Source organism: Bos mutus, chromosome 14 (assembly GCF_027580195.1).
Source record: "Bos mutus isolate GX-2022 chromosome 14, NWIPB_WYAK_1.1, whole genome shotgun sequence".
Lineage (NCBI taxonomy): Eukaryota > Metazoa > Chordata > Mammalia > Artiodactyla > Bovidae > Bos > Bos mutus.
The window spans coordinates 8,154,919-8,174,533 of record NC_091630.1 but is presented as its reverse complement, the minus strand read 5'-3'; the positions used below and the strand labels follow the sequence as shown (position 1 = coordinate 8,174,533).

At 38.0% G+C, this 19,615-nt stretch overlaps 1 protein-coding gene across 1 annotated transcript in view; it reads right to left on the bottom strand.

Moving 5' to 3' along the window:
* Positions 1-9,641: 9,641 nt before the first annotated feature.
* The window catches only part of RIPK2 (receptor interacting serine/threonine kinase 2), a 39,972-nt gene continuing 29,998 nt past the window's right edge, over positions 9,642-19,615 (bottom strand). Inside the window, exons 7-11 of the mRNA XM_005888276.3 lie at positions 19,382-19,467; positions 15,650-15,739; positions 14,541-14,634; positions 11,883-12,038; positions 9,642-11,325 (exon numbers count right to left, since the gene is read on the bottom strand). Of these exons, the coding sequence (XP_005888338.2) occupies positions 10,982-11,325; positions 11,883-12,038; positions 14,541-14,634; positions 15,650-15,739; positions 19,382-19,467 (770 nt within the window). The 3' untranslated portion in view covers positions 9,642-10,981. The remainder of the gene's footprint in view (positions 11,326-11,882; positions 12,039-14,540; positions 14,635-15,649; positions 15,740-19,381; positions 19,468-19,615) is intronic.

Sequence of the window (19,615 nt, the reverse complement as noted above, 5' to 3'; positions counted from 1 at the left end):
GACAAAAATTAGAGTCAAAAATAAAAATATTAAAACCAACAAGCGAAAAGTAACAAATAGCAAACGAGGGAATCCCCATAAGATTATCAGTTGCTTTTTCAGCAAAACTCTGCAGGCCTAAAGGGAGTGACACAATATATTTAAAGTGGTTAAAGGGAAAATCTATAATAAACATTGCCCATCAAGGCTCTCATTCAGATTCAATGGAAAAATCAAAGGTTTTACAGATAAGCAAAAGCTAAGAGAATTCAGCACCACTAAACCAGACTTTTACAAAAACTAACGCTTTACAAAAAATGCTAAGGGAATTTATCTAAGTAGAAAAGAAAAGGCACAACTGGATGAAGAAATCATGAATGGGAAAGGCAAAGATACAGTAAATGTAGAAAATCACCCACACAAATATGGTATCAAAACCAGAAATCATTAGAAAAGGAGAGTATTAGAAACTGCAGGTTATTAGAAATTATTTGAAATTGAGACCAACAAATTATAACACAATCTTGCTTATATACTACTATATCAAAACCTCATGGTAACTGCAAACCAAAAATCCACAATAGATACCCTCACACACACACACAGCAAACCAAACACAGCTCTAAAGATAGTTATCAAAAGAGAAGAGAAGAAAATAGGAAGGAAAGAAAACACACCTGGAAAAACCAATCACAGCAACATCTTTTATAATCCATCTCCCAGAATAATGGAAATAAAACAAACAAACAAACAAAAAAACACACACAAAAACAATGAGACCCCCTTAAAGTCAAAAGCTTTTGCACAGCAAAGGAAACAATAAACAAAACAAAAAGACAACCTACAGATTGGGGGAAAACATTTGCAAATGATGTGACTGATAAGGGATTAGGCTCCAAAATTTACCAACAGCTTATGACACATAATAGCATCAAAACAAACAACCCACTCAAAAATTGAGCAGAAGACCTGAATAGATATTTCTCTAAAGAGGACAAACAGATGGCCAATAGGCACATGAAAAAATGTTCAAAACCGCTAGTTATTAGAGAAATGCAAATTATAACTACAATGAGATATCACCTCACACCGGTCAGAATGGCTATCATCAAAAAATCCACAAACAACAAATGCTGGAGAGGGTGTGGAGAGAAGGGAACCCTCCTGCACTGTTGATGGGCATGGAAACTGGTACAGCCACTCTGGAAAACAGTACAGAGGTTCCTTCAACTAAAAATAGAGCTACCACATGACCCTGCAAGCCCAGTCCTGGGCATATAGCCAGAAAAAAACATGGCCGGAAAATATACATGCACCCCAATGTTCATTGCAGCACTGTTTACAGTAGCCAAGACATGGAGACAACATAAATGTCCACTGACAGATTAATGGATAAAGAAGTGGTGTATATATATAAAATGGAATCTTACTCAGCCATTAAAAACAGAATGAAATAGACTTCTGGTTCAAGATAGTGGAGTAGAAGGTTGTGTGTTCATCTCCTCCTGTGAGAGCACGAAAATCACAATTAGCTGTTGAACAGCCATCAGCAGGGGCTTTCCTGGTAGCTCAGCTGGTAAAGCATCTGCCTGCAATGCCGGAAACCCCGGGTTGATTCCTTGGTTGGGAAGTTCCCCTGGAGAAGGGATAGGCTACCCACTCCAGTATTCTGGAGCTTCCCTGGTGGCTCAGATGGGAAAGAATCCTGCAATGTGGGAGACCCAGGCTCGATCCCTGGATTGGGAAGATTCCATGCAGAAAGGAATAGCTGCCCACTCCAGTATTCTTGGAGCTTCCCTGGTGGCTCAGATGGGAAAGAATCTGTCTGCAATGCAACACTGATTTTAAAAACATGCAGTTTAAGATTTATCTAGCAAGTACAACCCGCAGATTGTAAAACTCGATACTTTTCACAACTGCAGAAGTACACATTTGAATGACACAGAAATTCCCAAATTTAAACGCCATTGGTATACATCTTGAGAAACAAATGAAACTTTCAAAAACATAATGCCATTTCTACAAAATTTAAATGTTAATGGCACTTTTGCCTAAGCCAGATTTTAAAAGTTTAAAATCATTTAACCTCAAATGATACGCTTACCTACAGTGAGCTTATTTTGCAGACATTGGCACGTTTTCCACAATGTCAATGTGTTAAAAAATGTGTTACAAAAAAATAAAGGCATAATTCTTATGTTTTCCGTACTTTCATATTTAACCTTCCTTTTTTTCCCTATGCAACCTCAGATGTAATACTCACTCCAGAACATTACTGGTAGTATCAGGGCAGCGTCTTTCTCCTAGTTTCTTGGTGACACTTTTGAACAATTGTTCTTTTCCATCCCTCAGTCACCTGTCCTCAAGTCATGTTGCTCCCAGTTTTCTGTCAACTCTGGCCTTGGGGTAAAGAGGCAAGCACGGAACACCAGGATAAACTGTGTCATTTCTCCTTTCATTGATACACTCGACCTCAATCAACTCTGTCTTTGTTTTCACACCTCACAGTGGAGCTTTGTATGCTTTCTCACCCAATTTGTTGTTGTTCAGTTGCTCAGTTGTGTCTATCTCTTTGCGACCCCATGAATCGCAGCACGCCAGGCCTCCTTGTCCATCACCAACTCCTGGTGCTTACTCAAACTCACGTCCATCGAGTCAGTGATGCCATGCAACCACCTCATCCTCTGTTGTCCCCTTCTCCTCTTGCCTTCAATCTTTCCCATTCAGGATCTTTTTCCAATGAGTCAGCTTTTCACACCAGGTGGCCAAAATATTGGAGTTTCAGCTTCAGTATCAGTCCTTCCAGTGAACATTCGAGACTGATTTCGTTTAGGATTGACTGGCTTGATCTCCATGCTGTCCAAGGGACTCTCAAGAGTCTTCTCCAAAGCCACGGTTCAAAAGCATCAATTCTTCCACGCTCAGCTTTCTTTGTAGTTCGACTCTCACATCCATACCTGACTACTGGAAAAACCATTGCTTTGACGAGACAAACCTTTGTTGACAAAATAATGTCTCAGCTTTTTAATACACTGTCTAGGTTAATCATGGCTTTTCTTCTAAGGAGCAAGTGTCTTTTAATTTCATGGCTGCAGTCATCATCTACACTGATTTTGGAGCCCAAGAAAATAAAGTCTCTCACTGTTTCCTCTCTTTCCCCATTTATTTGCCATGAAGTGATGGGACCAGAGGCCGTGATTTTTGTTTTTTGAATGTTGAGTTTTAAGCCAGCTTTTTCACTGTCCTCTTTCACCTTCATCAAGAGGCTCTTTAGTTCCTCTTTGCTTTCTGCCATTAGGATGGTGTCATCTGCATATCTGATGTTACTGATATTTCAATTTCTCATCCAATAAGGCAACCCAAACTGATACACGAGAGCCCAGAGCAGGCAAGTTTTTTTCCTTTTCCTTCTAGATGATAATTTTGGACTTATGAATTCATGTTAAATGCAATATTCTGTAATGCCTAGTGGTAGAAATTTTAGACAACTTCAGAGAGTTAAATAAAGTATATGAATTAGGGACATGTCCAAGGTCACACTGCTGGACCAAGTCAGGGCTAGAATCCAAACTCCAGTTATAGTGCTCCTTCCTCTGACTCATAATGCCGTGGGCGTGAAGCCTAACTGAAGAGCAGTAGCCTTGAAATACTCTTGGTTTACTCAGAGGAGTGAGGTAAAATGATACAGCATGTGTCATTTGATTCTTTCTCAGTGTTCAGGACCCTTATCTTAAAATATTTCTTGAAAAACAGCTAACATTGAAGTTGGATGATTCACAATGGTCGTTTACAATATTTTTTTTTTAATGCCCTAGGGATTTTCATAAAAATTTCCACTTTCCTGAAAGGCTTTTATTTCCTCATCTTTCTCTTTCTGCCTACATATATACATGCAAATTCTTCATTTCCTGCTATCTGTACAGAAACAGGCTCTATTGAAATAGGTAACCTAAGTGGAAAAGGGTCACAGTTACTATAAATCATGACTAGATCAGTGAAGTGAAAGACCAATGGCACAACGTCATTGTTGTTAGTATTGAGAAAACATTAGCAGAAGAAACTGATGTTGGTTTACTGTGAGCTAATAAGAGCAATAACTACTTAAGAGTTTAGGGCTGTAGTTTCATTCACTATTCACTTTTATGATCGTAATGCAACTTAACTTTTTGTTAATGAACTAAGATCATAAATATATGCCCTTGATACAGGATACCCTCCTGCCCAAATTATAGATATTGGGTGAATTTTTGTGGAAAAATAAAGAAAAAGAAGTATAACTATGTAGTCAAGTATTTTTAAAATTCCACCAGTAAAATAAGCCCTCTCCAGCAGAGAAAGGGTATTCACAGTATATAAATATATATACACACATATAAAGAAACTGATAAAGAAACTAGGTTACAGACAAGTTCAAGTCATTTTAGAAAATGACATGATTGTAAACATCCAATGAGTTGTACTTAGATTTTTCCTCTCTTTTCCTCTTGTTCACCATCCAAATTCTTCAGGTAACACTAGCACAGTAACTGAACGTTATTTTGTTATTGGAGCTACAGCATATACAGGGAAACAAAACATTGGAAATCAGAATAATGAAACACAATTCGGGGAAATATTTACTCTAAATATTGCTAAGTATGACTCCCAGAGGCATTTCAATAGAGGTTTTCTTTTTTTTTTTAATTTTATTTATTTATTTGGCTGCTCTGGGTCTTAGTTGTAGCATGTGGGATCTAGCTCCCTGACCAGGGATCGAACCTGGGCCCCCTGCACTGGGAGCTCAGAGACCTAGCCACTGGACCACCAGGGAAGTCCCTCAATAGAGGTTTTCCCCAGCATACTTTAAGATATGGCAGACCTCTTATTAAAAATTCCAAGGAAAAAATTTCATTATTTACCTTTGGGGAAAAAACATCAATTATCATACAAGCCTTATTGTACAAAAGTTCTTCCATCTCCCATCTTATATGGCATAATTTTCTCCCTTCTGTTTGGAAGCAGAAAGAATCAGGTTATCACCTTTTATAAATATTTAAGATTATCTTTAAAGGAAGAACAATGAAGAGAACACATTCCTGAGCCATATTCAAGACAACTACCTGCCCTTAAAAAACATTAAACTATTTTCTTATTTTAAGTAATAAACTATGGTTTATCATTTGAAATACATGTAAGTGTCATATTTTCACTCTGAATGTAAGGTTTATCTCTTACTTCCCTATATTTAATATTGACATTCAAAATAAGACTAACAGTAGATAGCAAAATAATAAATGATTAATCCTATGAAAACTAGAATCATGGCATCCATTTCTGTCACTTCATGGCAAATAGAAGGGGAAAAATTGGAAGCAGTGACAGATTTTATTTTCTTAAGCTCCAGAATCACTGGGGATGGTGACTGCAGCCATGAAATTAAAAGACACTTGCTCCTTGGAAGGAAAGCTATGACAAACCTAGACAATGTATTAAAAAGCAGAGACATCATTTTGTCAACTAAGTTCCGTATAGTCAAAGCTATGGCAGAGACATAAGAGACACAGGTTTGATCCCTGGGTCAGGAAGATCTGCTGGAGGAGGAAATGGCAACCCACTCCAGGATCTTTGCCTGGAGAATCCCATGGACAGAAGAGCCTAGGGGGCCACAGTCCACGAGGTTGCAAGGAGTTGGATACAACTGAAGTGACTTAGCAAGCATGCACGTGGTGTTTTCAGTACTCATGTATGGATCGAACCATAAAGAAGGCTGAGAGCCAAAGAATTGATGCCTTTGAACTGTGGTGTTGGAGAAGACTCTTGAGAGTTTCTTGGACTGTAAGGAGATCCAACCAGTCAATCCTAAAGGAACGCAATCCTGAATATTTGTTGAAAGGACTTATGCTGAAGGTGAAGCTGCAATTCTTTGGCCACCTGATGCAAAGATCCTACTCATTGGAAAAGATCCTGATGCTGGAAAAGGCTGAAGCCAAAAGAAGCAGCTGGGGGGACAGAGGATGAGATAGTTAAATAGCATCACTGACTCAATGGCCATGAATTGGAGCAAATTCCAGGAGACAATGAAGGACAGAGGAGCCTGGAGTGCTGCAGTCCATGGGGTCACAAAGAGATGGACATAATTTAGTGATTGAACAACAACTAAGCCCTATGAATAGGCATATAGAATTTATTTATTATTTTTCCCTGTTGTGGTCATTAAGCTTGAGTTTGTTTAGATGTAAAAGCCACAGGCATGGTATCCAGTCCCATCACGTCATGGCAAATAGACGCTTGCTCCTTGGAAGAAAAGCTTTAACAAATCTAGCCAGTGTATTAAAAAGCAGAGACATTACTTTACTGACAAAAGTCTGTCTAGTCAAAGCTATGGTTTTTCCAGAAGTCATGTATGGATGTGAGAGTTGGACCATAAAGAAGGCTGAGCACTGAAGAACTGATGCTTTTGAACTGTGGTGTTGGAGAAGACTCTTGAGAGTCCCTTGGACTGCAAGGAAATCAAACCAGTCAATCCTAAAGGAAATCAGAAAATTTCCTTTTCTGCTGGAATTCCATCACCTCCACTAGCTTTGTTCATAAGGTCCACATGACTTCACACTCCAGGATGTCTGGCTCTAGGTGAGTGATCACACCATCATGGTTATCTGGTCATTAAGAGCTTTTTTGTACAGTTCTTCTGTGTATTCTTTCCACTTCTTAATTTCTTCTGCTTCTCTTAGATCCTTGCCATTTCTGTCCTGTATCATGCCCATATTTCCATGAAATACTCCCTTGGTATCTCCAATTTTCTTGACGAGATCACTGTTCTTTCTCATTCTATAGCTTTCCTCTATTTCTTTGGACTGTTCACTTACGAAGACTTTCTTATCTTTCCTGGTTACTCTCTGGAACTCTGTATTCAGTTGATCATATCTTTCCCTTTGTCCCTTGCCTTTCGCTTCTCTTCTCCACTATTTGTAAGGCCTCCTCAGACAACTACTTTGCCTTCTTGAGTGGTATGAGCCACAGTCAGCTCCCGGTCTTGTTTTCACTGGCTGTATAGAGCTTCTCCATCTTTGGCTACAAAGAACATAATCAGTCTGATTTCGGTATTGACCATCTGGTGATGTCCACTTGTACAGTTATCTCTTGTATTGTTGGGAAAGAGTGTTTGCTATGGCCAGCATATTCTCTTGACAAATTCCTTTAGCCTTTGCCCAGCTTCAGTTTGTTCTCCGAGGCCAAACTTGCCTGTTACTCGGGGCATCTCTTGACTTCCTAACTTTGTGTTTCAATCCCCTGTGAGGAAAGGCCTTTTTTGTTGTTGTTGTTGACCCTGTGTAAACTGTATGTGCCGACTTTTGGTGCAGGCGCTGTTTTCAGTGTGGATGCTTGCCACATATTCCTCAGGGTGCACTGGCCCTTGTTCCCTTGTTCGGGGGTATGGCCAGGGTCATGGTGACCGGTGCTTGCAATGAATGTTGGGCAGGAGCTCTTCTTCGTGGTTGTCACCACCTGCTGGGGGCAGGATCTTTTGCCCAGTTGTTGTAGAAGTTTCAAGCAGTTTTAAGCTGAGCTGTGAGATGGACGGGACGGGAGGGCTCTCTCTGGGAAAGAAGCGACTGCATTTTCTCCCCAAAAGCTGTTTTGCTAGTAAATGCGGTTCTGTGATGCCACCTGCCATTGGGTGTGCATGCCAACAAAGACCACCATTGCTGGCCTGTCATCTGTGCCCGCTTCCATGGTGGGGGGTGGGGTGCTGTCATTGGCTTGGAGGTCCCTTAGGCCTGCGTGTGTCCTCACAAAGCCACGGGCATGAAAACCTGCAGAAGCTGGTTCCTGTGCCCCGCTTGGGAATGCTAGTAATTTGGACCAGCCCCGCCTCCAGGTGTTCACACCCATAAAGTCTGCAAAACTTGCTGCACCTGGCACCCTACCCCACCGTGAGCAAGCTGATAATGGCGCTGTTCCGGTGGACCCACACCCCGGCCCTGCCTTCTGTCAACAGCGTGGCTCCTGTAGCAGACCCACACGGCCCCGTGCACACCCCGGGCCCTCAGGCTGGCTGTGCAGCCAGACTGAGTCCCCTCCCCTGGTCTGTCTGCCGAAGCCCAGGTCTCAGAGCTGAGTAGCTGGGCACGCCAACAGGTGTGCCTCTGGGGTGGGGAAGTGTGGAGACGCATCAAAGACCGACAGTGCTGGGCTCTTTTCATCCTTCGGTGTATAGGGCAGCTTCTGCACTTGCTCTGAAGCTCCTCTGTCCTGGCAGACCTCCCCGCCAGTGAAGGAAGTTCCCAGGATGAGGAAACATTTTCCCCAGTTCTCTCCCAGGGCAGTAGATACTGTCTAGATTCCTCTCCCCTTTATCTTACCTGGTTATCTGGGGGTCTCAGTTGTAGCCTAGGTTGTATGAGATTTCCTGCAAACTTTCAGTAGGTCTTCTGCAAGGATTGCTTCACATGTAGATGTATTTTTTATGTATTAATATTTGTGGTAGGAGGTGAGTTGCATACCTCTCTACTCTGCCATCTTGATCCCCTTCTCTATGTTTCTTAAAACAAAAGGTCTCAAACATCAGAGATTGAGTCTGAGTGATCGGAAAGATCTGAGTGAGTTAGGGACCATGAGTTTGCACATCTCACAAGTTCTGGCTGATTTTCATGCAGCTGCTCTGCGGACCAATCTTCTGGGTAGCACTGCCTTAACATATAGTGCAAAGAGTGCATGAGCATTACCTATTACTACCTAGTTAAAAAATATATTATTATAAAATTTTAGGTCCCTCCTTAGAGTGACTGAATCAATGTCATTTTATTCTATTGTTCACATTCACATATACTACCTATAATTTAGTACTTCAAATTGTTATTTGAATATTATAAAACTTTACATAGTATACATTATAAATAGAAAAATGGTGACACATATGTAGGTCATCTTCAAATGAAATACAATTCAAAAAGTTACAAAATTCCTGCTAAACACTTCCTGAAGTCTAGTCTCTTTTTAATAAAGGATGATAAAGGGGATAAAGGATGATAGCACAATTTTAATGTTCTCCTTTACTTAATTAGAAGACTTGATTAAAAAGAACTTCCTATGTGACAAAATGTTAATTTAGTGCTGCCTGTCTGCATACTACCTAAAACAATCTCATTCACTACCAGCTGTATTCGCATTACATCTTGGGAAGTGTGATTTCAAGGAAACCTCTTCCTTCTCTCTTCTCAGCTTTCATTCCAGTGACATTCATTAAGGAGATCTTCAGACAGTGTCTCTGCCAGGCCCTGTGCTATACTGACAGGTCAGACTCAGAATACTCTGTGGCACCTTCCCCTAAACATCACTGCATTATCAGGTATTAGTGTAATGGAAACTGGCTGCTGAGACTGCAACGATTCTATCAGGGGCTAAGAGCTCATTGTAGATTCGTCTTGATCCTCGTCATCACCATCTTTGTCAATACGTTGTTATTATGCAGAAGAAGGCTGCAGAGCTGAAACGGACGGCTGCATCTGTGCTGCGCATATGTAAGCTAGGGAAGAAAGTGGTTGATGTGCACACAGTCATATGCATACAGACTGGAAACCTCGAGTTTTTAGATCTGGGCAGAAAATGAAAAACAAAAAACAAAAAACCAGGGCAAAGTTCACTTTATCAATCCAGGTACCACATCATTAAACTGATATAAAAGTTAATCTGAAACCGTCAAGATTCAATTAAAAAAAAAACAACAAACAACTGTATAAAGGGGAAAACCTCCAAATAATTTTCTCCCTCATTTCCCAAATTAAATCTTTATCCAAACACTTTAAAAATAAAATATAATAAAAGATAACTCATATACTAGGTTTCTACTTTTCCCTAGTAATGGCCATATTTCTCAGAGACAGTGAAGAGGCACCAGAGGCCCAACTCCAAAATGGAGACTAAAATATCTATTTTAATAAAACATTTAATTGCCTCAGTGACATCTATTGATTTTACTCTTTTTTTTCAAACTGTGGGTCATACTGTACAGCCCAACTTCAAAGTTTGTCCTTTCAAATTTATCTTATATCACACTTTTTGCTGACATTGCTAATACACCTTTTCAGAAAAGGGCTATTATTTCTTATTAGTTTTCACCTTAGTGACATAACCCATTAACCAAAAACAAAAAACTCACACTATATATACCATTGGTTTGAACAAGAAAATGAAAAAAAATAGCTCTAATAATATTATACAGCAATCAAAACTTATGAATTAAGCTTGAATGTGATCTGGAAGGCTTCACATGATGTACTAAGTGCAAAAATCAGGTTGAAGTATGATGTGTTATAACAACGATAATATTAAGAAACAATCCTTCCCCAAAAGAGCATATATTTTAAATATAAGTAGGAAGAAAGCGATAGAATGATACATATTAATCTGTTAATTTTGGTTGTTACCTTGGTTGACAGTTCAGGCTAGAAACAGGAGTACAAACACATGTTGAAGGATTTTTTTTCTTTATATGCTGTACTCCTTTATCTTTGAAACATTTTAAGGAGGTCAATAAATAACATTTAAATGTGTAATGTGGATAACAGAGCTTAATGAACAACTCTGAAGAGGACTAGAACCTGAGACTGTAGGGTAGGAATGCTATACTACCCCTGATTTAAGTCTAAGGGGTACACCTCAAAAAGCCAAGCATCTCAAACAAGTAATAAATAATCCACAAAGAAAGCATATGTGAAAATGGTTTCCACGAGAAACATGTGGAACCTGAGAACATTGCTTTGTATAATAAACATATAATTATTAATTGAAAAAAGTTTTAATTAACCAAAGAAGACAAAAATTGAACTATGCAGCAAAACACAAACTTTCTACGGTATTAATTTAAAAAATACTATAATATCATGGAAGGAGACTAATATTTATCTGAAGAAGAAACTGCATTGAAGTTTTAAATACTCATATGAATCTCATAAATACAACATTATCAAGGCAAAAGAAATATAAAATACTCTTATACACTGACTTCTTTTCTTGGAAAGAGTTATTTTTTATGGCTTTTATTGTGAAAGAAATTTAAAGATGGTGATTGAGAAAGCACAAGTATTTCTGGGTAAGGCTGAAGACCCATTTGCTTATTATCTTTCAACTTTTGTACTATAACTCTGGCAAATTCTTCTCCTTGAATGTCAGTGGTATCCAATAACTGTCTGACTTTTGAGGTCCTTGTAGGTTTGGTACTAATGAGTTCATAGTCCTCCTTCATTATCAAATCTCTGGACAGGAGGGCGTCTAGAGATTGGTTAAGGCAGGCTTCAGTCATCTGGCTCACAATGTCTTCCCTTTTACTCTGGATCCACTGTTGGGCTATACCAGGCTGAAATCGCCCTGTAGAAAAGCAATGACAGGTAAAGAAGTGGGGACAGATACACAGTTATGAGTAAAATCAGATGAAAAACAAAATAATAAGACATAAAATCTAATTTTTCTGTAATTAAGCTAATATGGAACAGCACTATTTTGAAGGATGCTATTAATTTTCAGGAAAAATTCAGATATTTGGGTTATCTCTTCCCTTCCCCTCCAAGAAAATGCACTGCATTTTTACTCTCTGTAAATCGTGGAGGCAAATGTCACTTTTTTTCATATTTTTTTTTTTTAAACATAAAGGATACTTGAATATTTGATAAATAAAAATGTATTTACTTTAGTGACATATTAAGTCACACCTTCTCTGAGCACTCCTTCCCTAGACAGATGTTCATGGAATACCACTTAGGCCTGTGTTTACATGTTAACACTCTTCAGGGATTGGCAGTGCTTTCCTACTCACAGTATGTATATACCATACTGAAGAACATAAAACATTAAATAGCATATCTACTGAATATACAGTTGTGAGGTAAATGGCATCATTTACAAAGCATTTCACAGCACATATTTACCTGAGTTTCCCTCAGCTGAGAGAGGATTCACTATTGCTAAAGAGCATGGGGCAGTCCTGTGGTCACAGAACGCTACCTGACGATCCACACAGAAGTCACTGTTCCGACTGTGATTCACTGAACATTGATGGAGCGCAGAGAAATCTTGAGTTTTTGCTATAAAACACAACATCTCCATTAGGGGTAGAATATTCCTATTAGCTAAAATATGAACGTCTGGATCACACAGAGGGTGGTATTTAATGACTTTTAATTTTCATTGTATAAGCTCATTCATAAACCTAACTCACAAGAAAATAGTGTTTAGATCAAAAAGGTTTATGATGAATTTTTTTAATTTAATTTTATTTTTAAACTTTACATAATTGTATTACTTTTGCCAAATATCAAAATGAATCCACCACAGGTATACATGTGTTCCCCATCCTGAACCCTCCTCCCTCCCCATACCATCCCTCTGGGTCGTCCCAGTGCACTAGCCCCAAGCATCCAGTATCGTGCATCGAACTTGGACTGGCATCTCGTTTCATACATGATATTTTACATGTTTCAATGCCATTCTCCCAAATCTTCCCACCCTCTCCCTCTCCCACAGAGTCCATAAGACTGTTCTATACATCAGTGTCTCTTTTGCTATCTCGTACACTGGGTTATTAAACCATATTTCTGTCTGTGCTTGTCTGTCCTATATAAATTATAAATCATAGAATTTTACTTCTTTATATCATATTTTTTCTTCTGTGTCATCTTCCCCCTTCTGCACTTCAAATGTGTCCTGTGAATTTATATGTCTTTCCACAGTTTCCTTTGGCATTCTTATTAAACATCAATGTCTCAATGGTCACCTCCCTTCCCAAATCCATGAAATTGAATTTTCTGTCTTCACTGAACCTTAAGTCTTACATTTTCAACAGGATATAACCCTCATATATGCTAAGCACCTCAAATTGTAAAAAGTTAAAAAAAATTATTCATCTTAGCTCTAAAACCCATTTCAACTCCTATTTCTGTTAATATCACCAATGTTCTTCCAACTAAACTTGTTCAAAGCTTTATCTTCATCTTTTTTTTCTCTATTCCCTCCTACAAGTGAAAAGTTGTAGTCCTATCAGTGTGTCCTCTGTAACATTTCTCACACCATTCTCCGCTTCGTATCCTCTGGAGCAGGTTTCATAATTTCTCATGGAGTACATTAATAGACCAATAGTCTCCTAACCCGGAGAAGGCAATGGCATCCCACTCCAGTACTCTTGCCTAGAAAATCCCATGGACGGAGGAGCCTGGTAGGCTGCAGTCCACTGGGGCGCTAAGAGTCAGACACAACTGAGCGACTTCCCTTTCACTTTTCACTTTCATGCACTGAAGAAGGAAATAGCAACCCAGTCCAGTGTTCTTGCCTGGAGAATCCCAGGGACGGGGGAGCCTAGTGGGCTGCACAGAGCCTATGGGGTTGCACAGAGTTGGACGCGACTGAAGCGACTTAGCAGCAGCAGTAGTCTCCTAACTGGGGTCCTCACCTTGAATCTCCTTTCCCTTCCAAAATATCCTATATATTCCAGCCAGGATGAATCTTTCTAAAGCAAAAAAGTTTATCATGTCACACACACCCTTGCTCAAAAATTTGCAATAGTTGCTTCCTACCCAAGCAAATGAGTCCAAATGGCTTAGCCTAGTATTAGAATTCATCCTGATGACTCCACCCTCCTCATCTTTGATGACCTTTCCATTCACCGTCTTTGCCAGCTAGACCCAACTACTCACTGTTCTCTGGGTTTTCTTGCTTCTTTGCCTCTATGTAGTTCCTTTTGCCTGGAATGCCCATCCTTTATAACTATAGGTCCAACTTTCAGCCAGAAATAATTTCTTCATGATGACAACATGGTGTAGTAGAGTGACATGAAAATATTTATCAAAAAGACCTGGGTTCAAATCTTGGATTTGCCAGTTACTAACTATGTGATCCAGCAGTCTTGATCTTAAGAATCTGTAAAATGAGGAATATCTCCCTCACAAGGTTGTTGTGAAAGTACTTTGTAAAAATTTACTTTTCCACTATACTACCATAGCTCTACATCCCTATATCTCGTACAGTATATTACTTTTTATCTAATACTGTGGTGACTTAGTGGAGAAGGCAATGGCAACCCACTCCAGTACTCTTGCCTGGAAAATCCCATGGACGGAGGAGCCTGGTGGGCTGTAGTCCATGGGGTCCCTAGGAGTTGGACACAACTGAGCGACTTCACTTTCACTTTCATGCATTGGAGAAGGAAATGGCAACCCACTCCAGTGTTGTTGCCTGGAGAATCCCAGGGACGGAGGAGCCTGGTGGGCTGCCGTCTATGGGGTCGCATAGAGTCGGACACGACTGAAGTGACTTAGCAGCAGCATGGTGACTTAGAAATATTTTTCTTCTTTCTTACAAGATATTTTTAAAAATATCTTTCTGTAGTGTCTAACAGAATGCTTTTTATACTTAAATGTATTTGTTTAACATCCCATTACTATTTTCACATCTTTAGACTGTCACTTTTAAAAAATAAGTTATGAATGCCAATGAAAGACACGTTCCATACGAACCATGACTACCTGCAAGAATATAATCTTGAAAGAAAATTGAAAACTTGTAAGTAATAACTGGCTGAAAAATATACACACCAGATAAAAAGTCCTTGTCTTGAGGAGCTGACAGGGACCTTGAGGTTCCAGGAGAACCACTAGTTTTATGGAGCTGAGAGGATCCACATGACTCCTAAAATAAATAGAAGATAAATTGTTTATGTTAATGCAAAATTATTTAAAAAGTTATACAGCTTTAATTTCTAAACAGGTCTTGCTTTTGGCTTATTATAAACAAAGAATCAAGACTAACACAAATTATACTTTACAAAATTAAACACATATATGAAATAACAAAAAGCAAGGTGAACTTGATTTATGAGGTTAATTGGGTGAGTGGGGCAATAGTTAAATACACTAGAAATCATTATTTTTTCAATATTTTGTATATAATCTCACAGACTGTCCAGCTGATGAAAAACTTGAGATCTGTAGCTCTGACTACCTAATATTGATTCAGATCAAATGCCTATTCTCAAGCCTCAGGTTCCTTCAACATGGAGGAGCAGAAATTCATGGAAGAAGTAATACCGAACTTAGCTCCAATCCCAGCTGTGTCATGGAATTACTGCCTAACCTTTGACAAGGCATTTAAATAATCTGGTTCTCAGGTTCTTTCTGTATACCTATCTAAAAATGTGCATGTATGGGCTCAAAGATCCAAGAGACTGTGTTTTATGGTTCATTTTGAAGGTATTATTACATTTCTGAATCTGTAAAGAGAACATATTTTATATGTTGCTAAAAGAAATGATTAATATGAAATAATTCTGAATAAATGCTACCAAAGAAATCTATTTGAATAGCCACATAAATAGCATTTTCCTTTATCCAGTCATTGTAAGAAGTTAAGAACAAGGCAGGTAGTACAGCTTATAGTGGCCAAAGTGTATCAGTGATTTGCCTATGTACTACCCTGGGACACCAGTCTTCACATAAAATGATGACAGGGACAGAATTCAATGCCCCAGAAAGAAGTGAGGACTGTGATTTGATGAGATGAACCAAACTGGAGATGGCCATCTTAAAATCTTAAAACCTCCCTGGACTTGAGCTTCTCATCTATAAAAGAGCAAGACAGACTAAATGATTTTTCATATTCTTTTCACATTTTGAGTTTAATTAGCATAATTTTTTTTTTTTTTTACCTCCTGTGGACCAGAATTTACAGGTATGTTCGAAGATAACTCCCTTTTCTTCTTGTCACTTAAGTGAACAGTTCTTGATGCATTCTGTAACTGAAATACATACATACATACATGTGTTTGAATTAGAGGTGATGTATAGAACAGTCTTTTGGACTCTGTGGGGGAGGGCGAGAGTGGGATGATTTGGGAGAATGGCATTAAAACATGGATAATATCATATGTGAAACGAATCGCCAGTCCAGGTTCGAAGCATGATACAGGATGCTCAGGGCTGGTGCACTGGGATGACCCAGAGGGGTGGTATGGGGAGGGAGGTGGGAGGGGGGTTCAGGATGGGGAACACATGTACACCCATGGTGGATTCATGTTGATGTATGGCAAAACCAATACAATATTGTAAAGTAATTAGCCTCCAATTAAAATAAATAAATTTATATAAAAAAAAAAAGAATTAGAGGTGATTACAAAGTTATATGCGGAGAAGGCAATGGCACCCCACCCCAGTACTCTTGTCTGGAAAGTCCCATGGACGGAGGAGCCTGGTGGGCTGCAGTCCATGGGGTCGCTAGGGGTCCGACACGACTGAACAACTTCACTTTCACTTTTCACTTTCACGCACTGGGGAAGGAAATGGCAACCCACTCCAGTGTTCTCGCCTGGAGAATCCCAGGGACGGGGGAGCCTGGTGGGCTGCCGTCTATGGGGTCGCACAGAGTCGGACACGACTGAAGCGACTTAGCAGGAGCAGCAGCAGAAAGTTATATGAGTAAAATACAATCTACTTAACATAATTTTATATAGTTATGCAAAATCAATGGAAAGAAAAGCTCAATCAGTTGAGAATATAATACCTAACTTAAAGGTAGAGATAGTGTAGAATAGGGGAAATAACTTTAGAGATATATGCTTTGAATTCTGTCTCATATTAACTGGTTACCTTGAACAAATTCATCTTTTAAAATGGAATGATATTTACATGCAGGGTCATTCCAAAGATTGAGATAATAAAGTACCTAGTTCAAACTAAGTACTTTATATATTTTAATTTGTGTGTACCTCTATCTATCCATAATTATTAAGCATTTACTATATTTTAGGCACCATGATTCTAAGTAATATTATTATTTCTATTTTAATGATAAGAAGTTGAGGGCTGGACTAAGTAAAGGAGGCAGAGTGACCTAACAGAATGATGGGGGCCAAGCAGATCTGATCAGAATGCAGGAACCCTGTCTGATTTGGGGCATGAGACTTAATCTTAGTTTACTTATCTGTAAACTGGAGATAAGAATATCTATTTTTGTGGATTACTGCAACAAGGATTAGAAGTAATATATGCAGAGGCCCTAAGATTACTTTCTAAGCATTCGATATATGATATCCATTACTAAGCAGATGATTTATTTAAATGCTATGCCTTTGTACTAAAATCATTTAGTGATTCACTCCTGTCTCTTTAAGCCAGGTTTGGATTAACTGCCATCACTATTGAGTGATTTAAAAACAAACTCATCAGTCTGGTTTTCTTCCTCAAACCAACATAATAGCAGCTGCTCTACAGAACTTTAGAAATTGGTGGGATCCATACCCAACACTTCATTATTCACACTTAACAACTGTCTGCTCTGTAACATGTCTAAGAACTTTTAAGAGAAAAAAATTACTATTCATCTGTGTACATAATCTATCTGACAGTATTTTGCACACAGCAGTCCAATGAAAATGTGTTAAACAGATTTTTATATGAACCTTTTAAATTCATCTTTAGATCCATTTCTGTTATATAAATCTTTTCTGTGCTTTTAAATTTATTAAAATATTTCTGATTATGCAATATCATTAATTACAAACATCATTTTTCATAACTGATCAGTTAATTCAAATTATTTATGAGTCAGACCCTAGAAAGAAATACAATGAAATATGAAGAAAAAACTTTGATTCAGTTTTTACTATTGAAGATATAACAGATGCTATCCATGAAAACATGTATTATAGGAGCCAGTTTCAAAGAAAAAATGAAAAAAATGTACGGAATTCAAACAAAACAACTACCCCAAATGGTGATCTTTATTTTCAGGAATTTCTTTGTGAAAAATCTTATTATCTTATTAAATTTGTATTCCATTCTTGGCCCTGCCGTTAGCTAGCTGTGTAGTGTTATGTGACTTACTTCCTTATACCTCAGTTATTTCGTCTATGAAATGGAGATGATATTCTTTCCCTAAGAGTTTTACAGAATTGATACAAAGATTCCAAAAAAATAAAAATGTAATTAAAACAATCTGAGTGAAAATAATACTGCAACTTAAAAACACTGACTAAAGACAGTAATGTTATTATTATATGATATTCAAGTATTTGAAAATACACACTTTAAATTACTTTAAGAAGCAAAAATTTCTCCCCCAAATTAACAGTTTTAAATATAGATCCTAGTATTTAAGTTGGCTGGGGATAAAAAAAGGAACTGAACTGCTTCTCTTCCAGTTCAGTTTCTTATAATCAAGGTTGTAGGAAAGGTACAAGAAAACAGATCCTTCTATCCATCTTTGCTTGGCAGAAGAGCAGCAAGTTGTAAGGAGAGAAAAGGGAACTGAAAAGACAAAGCAAAAAGAAATATTATCAGAAGTTTGTTTCTACTGAGAAGTGGAGAGACTGGAATGTTCTGGAAAAGACTACCTACTCAGAACCAGGGAAGTCAATGAAAATTTATCAAAATATTAAAACACAATTCCTCAAAACATTCAGGCACTAATATTGCCAACATTTTTTTAAGTTTGAGTGAGGGCAATTGTTTCCTTTATGTACTTCCCTTTAAACCAAAATTTTATGGTTATCCTTTATGCACTTCCCTTTTAAACCAAAATTATGTTAACAGATCCACAAACTGCAAGAGGCAAGCAATGTCATTTAGTGATAAATCAATGGTAGATTATGCCTGTCACAGCCCAAGAATTCAGCTAATAAATTACAGTTTTTATTATCATATCCCAAATGCTATTTCGTGAAACCCAGCAAGTGTTAAACTAAGCTGACTTTGTCCCTAAATGACTGTAGTTGCTTTTTAAACAATTTTTAATAACAGCAAGAAAACCCTGCAGTAATAGGTCCCTTCAGTTGTTCTTCTGATTTACAAGAGCCAGAATGAGTAAATGAGACAACCATTCTAGGTAATTCATATCAACTGCTACTTTGGTCCATGCAACATGGAGTGTCTGAGTGGGAAAACAAAATAAATACACAAATAGCAATAAAACATTCACATTTTGGTCTCAATTATTAATAAAAATTCTATAGCTTAATTTGGCAATAAACCTCTGAAAAACCCAAGAAACCTGAATAAAGATAAGCACAATCATCCAGGCATCTTTTACTCTGTATGAATCAAAACTTTTGGGAAATAAACATATATTAAACAACAACTGTGGTAATTTAGGGTAAAATTATACACAATTCAGGCACTCACTGCACATTTCAAATTTACATTTGATATATGGGAGGTCTGAAAATGTCTTGGAAATCTGGAGGTGGCTGTTTGAATAAAATGGAGAAGTTCTTTGGTGACAGATTTAAGACTGCATTCATACTCTCTAATAAATTCTATTGCCTCAGTACTGTAGCCTGTATCTGTGGAAGGTATAAAACTGAAGGAAAAAAGAAAAAAGAACTAAACTACAAGTCTCCATGATTTAAAGTTTTAAATTTCTAACATTTCATATGACAATTTACCTTTGTTTTCTTTAGCTGAATAACAGCTTCAAGAAAAGTTATCTCTTCAAATGTTCTCAAAACTGGTTCAAGTTCTATTAAACATTCTAAATAAGAAAAAAAGAGTTCAGGTTGCTTATAACCATTAAAATGAAAAACATAAATGCTAATATTAAGTGATAAGGCCTTAAGTCAATTTTTTCCCAAACTGATGACATTCAAAATCATTAGAATGTTTACTGCCAAAATAAGAAT